We start from the raw sequence: 10,517 nt of genomic DNA, 5'->3' as shown, positions 1-10,517 counted from the left end.
GGAGCCAGCCTGAAGGGGCACCTGCCCAAGGTGCAGATGCCCAGCATCAAGATGCCCAAGGTGGACCTCAAGGGGCCCCAGGTAGATGTCAAAGGACCCAAGCTGGACTTGAAAGGCACCAAAGGTGAGGTGAGCATCCCAGACCTGATGGTGGAGCAGCCATCAGTGCAGGTGGACATACAGGCTCCTGGCGCCAAGGTGGAGGGGGACCTGGCCCTGGCAGAAAAGGACGTGGCCACCAAAGAGGGCAAGTTCAAAATGCCCAAGTTCAAGATGCCCTCCTTAGGCGTGTCTGCCCCAGGAAAGGCCTTGGACACGTCTGTGGAGGTGAAGGCGCCCAAGGTGGAGGCTGATGTGACCTTGTCTTTCACACATGGTGACCTCAAGAGCTCTGACCTCCACATGCAGCTGCCTACTGCTGACTTGGACAGGAGAGATGGCCATGTGGATATGACCCTCCATGAGACTGCCCAGCCTGAGGGAGAGCTCCTAGCAGCCCCTGATTCAGGAGCCAGCCTGAAGGGGCACCTGCCCAAGGTGCACATGCCCAGCATCAAGATGCCCAAGGTGGACCTCAAGGGCCCCAAGCTAGACGTGAAAGGTTCCAAGGGCGAGGTGAGTGTCCCAGACCTGGAGATGGAGCTGCCCTCCATGCAGGTGGACATACAGACCCCCAGTGCCAATTTGGAGGGGGACCTGGCCCTATTAGAGGAGGATGTGGCCACCAAAGAGGGCAAGTTCAAAATGCCCAAGTTCAAGATGCCCTCCGTAGGCTTGTCTGCCCCAGGAAAGGCCTTGGACACGTTGGTGGAGGTGAAGGTGCCCAAGATGAAGGCTGATGTGGACTTGCCCTCCATTGAGGGCGACCTCAAAGGCTCTGACCTCTGCATACAGCTGCCCGACACCGACCTGGACTCCAGGGCTCTCCAGGTGGATATGACCCTCCCCGAGGCCACCTTGCCGGAGGAAGAGCTTCTGGTGGCCTCTGCTGCTGTATCCAGCCTGAAGGGGCACCTGCCCAAGGTGCAGATGCCCAGCATCAAGATGCCCAAGGTGGACCTCAAAGAGTCCCAGGTGGACGTCAAGGGCCCCAAGCTGGACATAAAAGGCTCCAAGGGCAGGGTGAGCACCCCCGACCTGGAGCTGCCTTCTGTGCAAGTGGATATTCAAGCCCCTGGTGCCCAGCTTGAGGGGGACCTGGCCCTGGCAGACAAGGAGGTGGCCACCAAAGAGGGCAAGTTCAAAATGCCCAAGTTCAAGATGCCCTCCTTTGGAATGTCTGCCCCAGGAAAGGCCTTGGACACGTCTGTGGAGGTGAAGAGGCCCAAGGTGGAGGCCGATGTGGCCCTGCCCTCCATTCAGGGAGACCTCAAGGACTCTGACCTCAGCAGCCAGCTGTCTGCCACTGACTTGGAGGCTGGCGCTGGCCAGGTAGACGTGACCCTCCCCAAGCCCACCCTGCTCGAGGGAGAGCTGCAGGCGGCCCCTGACTCTGGAATAGGCCTGAAGGGGCATCTGCCCAAGATGCAGATGACCAGCATCAAGATTCCCAAGGTGGACCTCAAGGGGCCCCTGGTGGATGTCAAAGGCCCCAAGGGTGAGGAGAGCACCCCAAACCTGGACATGGAGCTGCCCTCCATGGAGGTGGACATACAGGCCCCCAGTGCCAAGCTAGATGGGGACCTGGCCCTGGCAGACAAGGAAGTGGCCACCAAAGACAGCAAGTTCAAAATGCCCAAGTTCAAGATGCCCTCGTTCAGCCTGTCTGCCCAAGGAAAGGCTTCGGATGCATCCGTGGAGGTGAAGGTGCCCAAGGTGGAGGCCCATGTGACCCTGCCGTCCATTCAGGGCGACATCAAAAGCTCTGAGCTCAGCATCCAGCTGCCCACCGACCACCTGCAGGCTGGGCCCGGTGAAGTGGATGTGACCCTCTCTGAGGCTGCCCTGCCCGAGGGAGAGGTGCCAGTGGCCACAGTCTCTGGAGTTGACCTGAAGGGGCACGTGCCCAAGGTGCAGATGCCCAGCATCAAGATGCCCAAGGTGGATGTCAAGGGCCCCCAGGTGGACACAAAGGGCCCCAAGCTGGAGGTGAAGAGCCCCAAGGGTGAGGTGCTCCCCTCTGAACTTGATGTGGAGCAGCCCTCCGTGCAGGTGGACACACAGGCCCCCGGCGCTAAGCTGGAGGGGGACCTGGTTGTGGCAGAGGACTTGGCCCCTGAAGACATCAAGTTGGAAAGTGGTGATGTAGACACGTCTTTTTCAAAAAGAGAATCAGAATTGACATTTCATAGACCCCATTTTAAATTTTCTAAATTGTTCAGTCCTCATAAGAAATCCCCTCGGGGTACTGCAGGCGTGGAAGAGGCCCCCGGGGCCTGCCTCCTCCGCGTGTCCCCAACATCGTCCTCACAGGCCCCTGGGGTGGAATCGCAGGAGTGCACAGTGTCTGGGGTCACTTCCTCTGTGGAGAGTCCCAGCTTTCTCACGTCTGACCTTCCTTTTGCTAGAGCTGACGGTGCTGCGGGGCGCACTGGGCCTCCTGTTGTCACGGGTAGTGAGCGTCCCTCGCTGAGCCAGCCCCCGGAGGCCTGCTTTCCTCCGGGTTCCAGAGCCGAGTGCCCGCAGGCCTCCTGCTCTCCACAGCGGGGCGCTCCTTCTGCTGCTTCTGAGAGCTCTGATGTCTGTGTGTCCTCCCCTGAGCATCAGTCAGGCCCAGAGGACCCCGAGCCTCCTGCATTCCATGCCCGGGTGACTTTTCCTAAATTCCACAAGCCAAAATTTGGGTTTTCCTGTGCTGCTGCAGCTGTTGCTGAGGCAGATTCACGTGCTGCCGAGGATAGCCCAGGCCTGTCTCTTCTCTGCCCTGTTGAGGGAGTGGATTCGTTAGGTGAGGGTGCCATGGAGACCGGTCTGCCTGCCTCTCAGCCCCTGTCCTCAGGTGTCCCTGAGTCCCCAGGTCGGGAGGAGCACTTGGGTCTGGCTGTCGTTGGAGGCCCAGCTGAAGCTGCTGACCGTGATGGGAAGGGCAGTCCCTTTAAGATGCCTCGCCTCAAGCTCCCGTCTTTTAGCTGGTCTCCGAAAAAGCAGGCAGTGGTAACAGGGGACCCTGGGGGCCACCCAGAGGACGCCACACTCAGCCTGGTTCTGGACACAGACGAAATGCATACCCAGCACACGGTCCAGGTGCCCCCAACGGAAGCTCAAATGCATCTGCCTTCAGAGAAGGAAGGAGAGAAAGGGAGGCCGAGGAAGCCTGCCTTGGCCATGCCCAGACTTCCACTTCCCAGACGGAAGGCTTCCAAGGTGCGGGAGAGCTTGCCTCCAGGAGACACAGACGCTGCATTGTCCAGTACCACAGATGGACCTGACTCCGAAGCCACAGAGAGGGCCAGCTGTGATGGTGGTCAGGGAGACACTGGTGTGACGGCCGGCCCCCTGGAAGGAGATGGGGGGCATGTCCAGGTGCCACAGGCCCTTCCTCCCAGTTTGGGTTTTGACAAACCCAAGGTGGAGGTGAGTCTGTCGCAGGCTGACCTGCACCTTCCCAAACATGACCTGGCTATCAGAGGTGACAGCAAAGAAAGCCGGCTCGGGGACCTCTCCATGAGCCAGTCCCATGGGGAGAGGATGGCACACCCCGAGGATGTCCCCACTGTGGAAAGCCCAGAGGGGGGCACTACCACCAGAGCAGCACCGGCAGACTCGCAGGCACACTGGTTCAGGATGCCCACGGTGCGCGTGCCTGGCTTCAGGCGCTCTTCTTCCAAGGAGCAAGGGGGACCCCGGGAGCAGGACACAGCCGAGATATGCAGGCTGGCTGCCCCCACACCAGCAGAGGCAGCCCCCGATCCTGGGTCAATGGCAGAGGCAAGTGTGTCCCCACGGCCCCTAGAAGCCCAGATGGAAGGGGCCGCTCCTGAGAGTGAATCCTACGCAGACGTCCCAAGGTGTCATCTTGAGAGCCCCAGCTTAAAGCTGCACTTCCCCACTGCTCCAGTGTCCGAGTCGGGCCTGCCCAGCCCTGGGGGCGGGACCCATCCAGCCATAGACCCCCTTCCCCTTCAGATCCCTGGAGTGAGGCCTTCTGAACCCTTGGCTCCACCAGGAGAAGCACGTGGGGAGCCTCTTTCCCAGCCAGGAGGATGTGACCTTGCCAAGGCAGAGGCGAGAACAGAGATGTGGTCCTTCCAGCCCAAAGGTCCTCTGAAACTGAAGGCTTCCAGCACTGACGTGCCATCCCAGGTTTCCGTGGTGAACGTGAATCAGCTCTGGGAAGATTCTGTGCTAACAGTCACATTCCCCAAACTCAAGGTGCCCAGGTTCTCCTTCCCTGTGCCCAGCTCCGAGGCGGATGTGTTCTTTCCTGTGGTGAGGGCAGTGCCCTGCACGGAGGCAGGCACAGAGGTGGCCCTTCTCCAGGACAGTCCTGGGCTCTGGGGAGCCAGCCTCCTGAGGGCCTCTGGCACTGTGGTGCCCGGGGAGCAGCCTGAGGGCCCTGACCTCTCCTCAGAGGTGTCCCCAGTTTCTAAGGTCAGAGTGCACATTCAGGAGTCCCAGGGTGAGAGTCAAGGGGTCACCATTTGCAGCAATGTGCAAGGAGAGTGCTCTGATATGGCAGCACCCGAGGCCTCTTCCACTCAGATTGTGCGGGAATCTGAGATCCCCACGTCCACGGTTCAGATGCCTTCCTATGGGTTCTCCTTGCTGAAGGTGAAAATCCCAGAGCTCCCTGCACAGGCTAGCACGTATACCACAGCTCAAGACTCCGCAGCAGGGGAGCACTCGGGAGGGTCCCCAGGAGGAGACACCGTTCCTGGAGATCCGCAGCCTGACACTGGAGAGCCATTTGAGATGATCTCCGGCAGTGCCAACCTGCTGGGGCCACCAACATTCCCGAGTGAGGCTTGCTCTGGCCTCCAGCTTGCAGACAGTGGCTCTGATGAGGAGCCAGCAGAAATTCTCGAGTTTCCCCTTGACGACCGCCCGGAGGCAACGACCCCGCTGGCAGGTGAAGACAGGGCTCCCAAAGAGAGGCCAGAAGGTAAAAAGTCTTCTGGGCTGTTGTGGTCTTGGCTTCCAAACATCGGGTTCTCTTCCACCAGCGAGACCAGGGCCGATGCCAGGGATGATGCCCAGAGGTCTGCTCCCATCCGGGCACAGCCTGGGGCACGGCCAGACCCGGAGCCCGAGAAGAAGCAGGACAGGGCAGGCTGGTTCCGGTTTCCCAGACTAGGGTTCTCCTCTTCCCCTGCCAAGAAGGGCAAAGGCTCGGAGGAGGAGGCAGGTCTGCCCGGGCAAAAGCTGCAGGAAGAAACAGTCACCTTCTTTGACGCCCGAGAAAGTTTTTCCCCTGAAGAGGAGGATGATGAGGTGGCAGCAGGGGCTGCAGGTGCCAGGCTGGGGTCCAGAGTGATGGTGGCATCCCCAGCAAGAACAGAGCTGACCCTGTTGGAGGACAGCAAAAGTGTTGGCGAAGGGCCTGTGCCCAGGCCCACAACTGAATGAGGGTAAGAGAGGTGCGGCCAGTCAGCAGGAGAGAGATGCAGAGGGCAGGGGTGGAGTGCCTGGGGGCGCTGGGCTGGCCGCACATGCATCCACCTGGATAACGGACCGGAGAACCAAGCAGAAATGAACATGAACATCTGGGTCACATGGCCCAACCTTCCTAAAATGGAACCAAAAACGTGACCAGCTCCCTCCAAGCTTTGGGAGCACAGAGGTGCCCAGACTCCCACCTGTATGGATTCACTCAGCATCGTGGGGTCACTGGAGGCACAGCCGGAGAAGCCCGCTGGTCTGCATGCATGAGCTCCAAGCGGCCTGCAGGAACGCCCAGAGGGGCCGCGCTCCTGACGGCAGGGTTCTTGTGCCCACGGGTGTCGAGGCGGTTGGCGTAACCTGTGCCCTGCATTGCCATCTCGTGGTGAAGCCAGTTCTCTGGCTCCAGGCGGAGCACGCGGTGTTCTTGAAAACCTGTTACTGGCTCACGTACAAGCTGGCTCCTTTGTCAACATCCTCCTCGTGGCCAGCTCCAGGATGCCTTGTGATGCTGCTGGGCACACAGGAGATGGCCAACGGTTGCCTGATGGGAACTAAGTGGCGACAGATGTTAGGACACCTGAGAGTCATTGCGAGACACCGATGTGTTCTCCTCAGTTTCTCCAGTGTGCACAGCCCCACGCCGTGGCCCCCGCACCCCTTGATGTACACATTGTAGCCAGGCTCAGCTGCCCCTGGATAGGCAATAAAGCGCTGTATTCCGTGGTAAAGGCTTCCGCGTCCTGTGTTCTAAACCCCCAGTGCTGTTGCCTGTCCTGCGCACACTCAGTCCTGCTCTCCACCAGGCTGCTCCAGAAAGCAGATCCAGGGTGCACAATGGGTGGCCATCCTGCTCCTCTGTCCAGATCGAGACGAGGAAGGAGACAGGGGCCCTGAGTCCATGTGGGTGGGGACCCAACACACACCCGTCTCACCGGCTGGAAGCAGCACTGGCATGGAAGACAACATGCAGAGCAGGACAGCAGAGCGGTCCTGGCTGGAGGCCCAGCTGTCCCTGGCAATGCTGGCCTGTCCTCACAAGCTGCTTCCACCACAGTGGCCTTTAGGGCAGCCCACAGGAAGGGAGTCCACGGGGGGCTGAGCAAAGCTGAAGGTTTCCTGCCTCCTCCCTGCTGCCCTGGCACGTTCCTGGCTTTGGCCTGGGTTGGCAGTGTCCTGAGGGGCAGTTGGAGCCTGTAGCAGGCCTCTTCTGGCCCCAGCAGGCTCCTGTGACAGGTGCTCCTTGCTCTGGAGGGAGGACAGTTCTCTCCTGTTCTGGAGGACTGTGGCTGGGGCGCCCACTGCTCCCGAGGATGCCCACTCCCTGAACTGCCCTGTGAGGGCCTGAAGGGTGAGGGCCAAGGTGTGTGGGAGCACGCTGGGTGCTTCTCCCTGTGCCGCTGTGACCCGCCATGTCTATCCTTGTGGATGGCTAGGAGGGTCACCCACGTCAGGGGACACAGCGGCTCTTAGAAAGGGAAGCAGGCTTCTGTCCCACGCTCTAGTGGGGCTGTTGCATTCTCCACCCAGGGTGCTCCGCTTCCCTCTGCCCAGCTTCCCAGGGTGCTCTGCTTTCCTGTGCCCCAAATGTACCAGATGGCTTGGCACAGTCCCAGGGAGCTCACGGGGTCTACCTCGCTCGAAAGGCTTCTGCCCTCTGAACCTGGAGCAAGGCCTGAGGAGTGGGATGCCAGGGCTGGAGGCCAGGAAGGAGGTGGCTGTACAGAGGCCCCACAGGATTTTCAAGGACCTTGGTTCCCCGTGTGTGAGTCGTCTATGCTACAAAAGGACACCATCACCACTTAGCACCTAAGACAACACATGTTTATAATCCCCATTTCTGACAGTCAGGAGTCCAAGTGTGGCTCAGTGGGTCATGGGTTCAGGGCCCCACACAGCTGCCACCAAGATGTCAGCAGGCTGGGTCTACCTTGACTCGTGTTTATTCCCTGAGTGCTGGGTGAGTGAGGGCCTTGGCTTCTGGCTGGCTGGAGGCCACCTGGTACTCGGTCACCTGGACCTCCCCATAGCACAACTCTCTTCATCAAAGTTAGCAGGGGACAGACTCCCAACAAGACAACAGTGCAGCCTATGTCATGTAACCAAGGAGATGGCAGCCTCCATCACCTTTGTGTGTCCTATTAGTGACAAGCAAGGCACAGGTCCTGACCCTGAGCAAGGAGATGAGATTCACAGGGGCAGAGACCACGGAGGCTGGTTTCCAGTCCGCCTACCCCATCCAGGGAAAGCCACATCATGGCGCCCCATCCCCAGGTCTCCCAAGCCGTGTCAATCTGGGTCGGCTGTGGAGAATCGGTGTCTGCTTTGGAGCCGGCCTTTTAGGAGGTCACTGAGATGTGGCCACAGGACCCGTGTGTGTGGAAGCAGGCCTTTCCAGGCTGAGGGCCACCAAAGCTGCCCAGAACACCAAGTGTCCCTTGGGCATCGTTTCTAGGCCTGGACAGTGGGGGCCGGAGACCAAGCCCACACATGCAGCCCTGAAGGGCAGAGGTGGGCGAGAGAGTGTCTGCTCCAGAGAGGGGTGCTGCTCCCGCTCCTCGGCCAGAGGGGAGATCTGGGTGGTGGGGAGGGGAAGTACCTTGCAGGGAGCGGCCACAGCAGCCTCCGGGTTTGGCTCTGCCAAGTGCCGCGCACACCTGGACCCGGGACCAGGAGCTCCAAGGGGCTCGCAGGGCTCGTGGATTCCCAGGCCTCCCACAGACACACTCTCTCCAGATCCCCACAAAGCAGGCAGGAGGCGGGCTGGGTTTAGGGGACCTTCAGCACGGACCAGAGGGTGAGGGGAACAAGTGCAAGGACAATGACGAAACGGAACTTGCAGCTGCCTGTGCAGACCGGGTTCGCCCTCCAAGAGCACAGAGGACCAGAGAGGGCAGGGAGACCACCCAGTGCGGCACCAGCAGCCTGGCGTCCATTCACTATCGGGCAAGCCAAGCTGCAGTTTGTGTGGCCTCTGGGCCTCGGCAGGCCAAGTGGGCCCCGATTCTTGGTCAAAAGCCACCATGTGAGCAAGGGTAAGTGCTGAAACAGGCTTCTGACTCAGTACACAGAAGAGAAAAGTCAGAACTCAGTCTCCAAAATGGGCTAACCTCCTGCTTCTGCATCAAGGACAGGAGCTCCAGTGAGGTCCTTCCAACTCCCTGTCCCAGCTTTGTGTCCTCTTCCTCCCGGAAGCTCAAGTCCAGGTTCTCTGGAACCCATACTCTAGCCCGGCCACCAGGGCCCTGCAACCTGGCCTGGTTCTAACTCAAATCCTGGGCCCACCCTCAGACCCCAGGCCGGCGCCACAAAGCCCTAGGTCTACCCCCACATACTAGCCCCACCCACACAGCCCCAGGACCCACCCCAAACGCCAGCCACACCCACACGGTCCCAGTCCTGCCCCCACAGGCCAGCCCCCCCGCCCCTCCTATACACTCTGGCTTCTTCCGAGTCCTGCGACTTCCAGTGACAAGCTGCGGGCGCAGTTTGTGTTGCCGTGAGCCAGCCCCGGGGATCTCACTCTCTCAGAGTGGAGCCAGTGTTGGGGCTTCGGATTAGGAGAGGGTAAGTGCGGCCCGAGTTGATCCTTGGCGCCAAGGACCCCTTCCAATCCCTAACTCTGCCCCTAGGCCCCTAAGGCTCTGCTGACCCCGTGGACAAGTAGCAGGGCTGGAGTGACCACGGAGACACTGACCCTTTGCGGGGTCCCTGGGGCAAGGGGTGGGACACAGGCTTGCAGGCCTCACTTGTGGGCTGGGATTACTCCCTAAGGTCAGCAGTTTGCACCCACCCAGAAGGTTAGCACGCCCCCCCTCTGGAGAATCTGGGTAGGAAGGAGCTGCAGGGCCTGGACAGAGGCTGCTGTGAAACGCAGCCATGATAAAGAGCGCTTCAACGGGAAGCCGAGGCCAGCGGCTCTGGGTACACCCGACCGGGGCGAGACCTGCAAACCGTCGGCATCTCTTACTGGGGGTGGTACTTGGGCAGTGCTCAGCAATGCCCGCAAGCTGTATGCCTGGGTCTGGCCCAGCCCTCACGGGTGGGTGGCCAGTGAGACACAGCTGGGGCTGGTCCTGTGGCAGTCGAGGCCTTTCCATGTAAGGGCTACAGACCCTCCTCCCCTGAGAAGCCAGTGCCACCTGAGGGTCTGCGGAGCTTAATTCAAAATTGTCAGAACCTGTGTTCATCTGAATTGCAATTCTCTGGCCCCAGGTAACATTCTTTTGCATTTATAATTTCTGAGCTTCAACAGCCTGGTGGACAGCAGGGTTCACTGGGGGCTGTGGACCAGGAGCCAAGGGGTTGGGCCTCAGCCCTGCCAGACACAGTCCTGGCCTGGGGCTTGTCCGTCCAGGCCCACAGCATAGCGGGAACTCCAGTCACGCTCAAAGAGTCGCCGCAGTTGTTCCTGTGCGGGCTGCACCCCTGCCTGGGCACCGGGGGCCCTCTGGCTGACCACCAGACCCACGCCCGAGGTGCTGCTGAAGTAATCCTCCGACCAGTTGGAGGTGCCTGGGGAGGAGGTCCAGAAGAGAGGCTGGGGTGCTGGGCTCAGCCCCTGCCACAGGCCCTGGACTGTGGCCCCAGCTGTAGGTGGGGACAGTGGGCACACTGGCTGCTCTGCTATCAGTCCAGCCAGGGCAGGTGCAGGAACTCCACCAGGTCACCGTGGGATGGACATCCTGGGCCCTGCAGCTCAGGATTCCTCTGCCTGCCCCTTGACAGATGCCTGGTCCCCAGAACTCCACTGGAGACCCTGACCGCCTTCAGCAGTAGCCAGGCGTCCCAGCTGCTCACCTATGTAGGCTGCCTTCTCCGTGACCAGGAATTTGTTGTGGTTCACCCGGCTGAAGGGGATGTTGGAGTGATTCCCCACAGGCACGATGAAGACTTTCTTTGGAACAGAGAAGGGGCATGGGAGGGGATGGGAAGGGAGGGAGGGGAGGGAGGGGAGGGAGAGGAGGAGGGAGGGGAGG

At 60.5% G+C, this 10,517-nt stretch overlaps 2 protein-coding genes across 15 annotated transcripts in view; one reads left to right on the top strand and one right to left on the bottom strand.

The window, feature by feature from the left end:
* The window catches only part of Ahnak2 (AHNAK nucleoprotein 2), a 33,638-nt gene extending 27,369 nt beyond the window's left edge, over window positions 1-6,269 (top strand). For 11 of the 14 annotated variants that reach the window (XM_048799465.1, XM_048799474.1, XM_048799477.1 and 8 more), the window contains one exon: window positions 31-6,269. In XM_048799465.1, the coding sequence (XP_048655422.1) occupies window positions 31-5,505 (5,475 nt within the window). In that variant the 3' untranslated portion in view covers window positions 5,506-6,269. The remainder of the gene's footprint in view (window positions 1-30) is intronic. The other 3 variants (XM_048799471.1, XM_048799472.1, XM_048799466.1) reach the window with 3 other exon arrangements.
* Window positions 6,270-9,754: 3,485 nt separating this feature from the next.
* Window positions 9,755-10,517, bottom strand: part of Pld4 (phospholipase D family member 4) — a 9,366-nt gene continuing 8,603 nt past the window's right edge. The window contains exons 10-11 of the mRNA XM_015496349.2: window positions 10,339-10,435; window positions 9,755-10,053 (exon numbers count right to left, since the gene is read on the bottom strand). Coding sequence (XP_015351835.1) covers window positions 9,851-10,053; window positions 10,339-10,435 — 300 coding nt within the window. The 3' untranslated portion in view covers window positions 9,755-9,850. The remainder of the gene's footprint in view (window positions 10,054-10,338; window positions 10,436-10,517) is intronic.

Source organism: Marmota marmota, unplaced genomic scaffold, assembly GCF_001458135.2.
Source record: "Marmota marmota marmota unplaced genomic scaffold, marMar, whole genome shotgun sequence".
Classification (NCBI taxonomy): Eukaryota; Metazoa; Chordata; class Mammalia; order Rodentia; family Sciuridae; genus Marmota; species Marmota marmota.
Note: the sequence above shows the minus strand (reverse complement) of the source record. Positions and strands in the feature narration are given on the sequence as shown.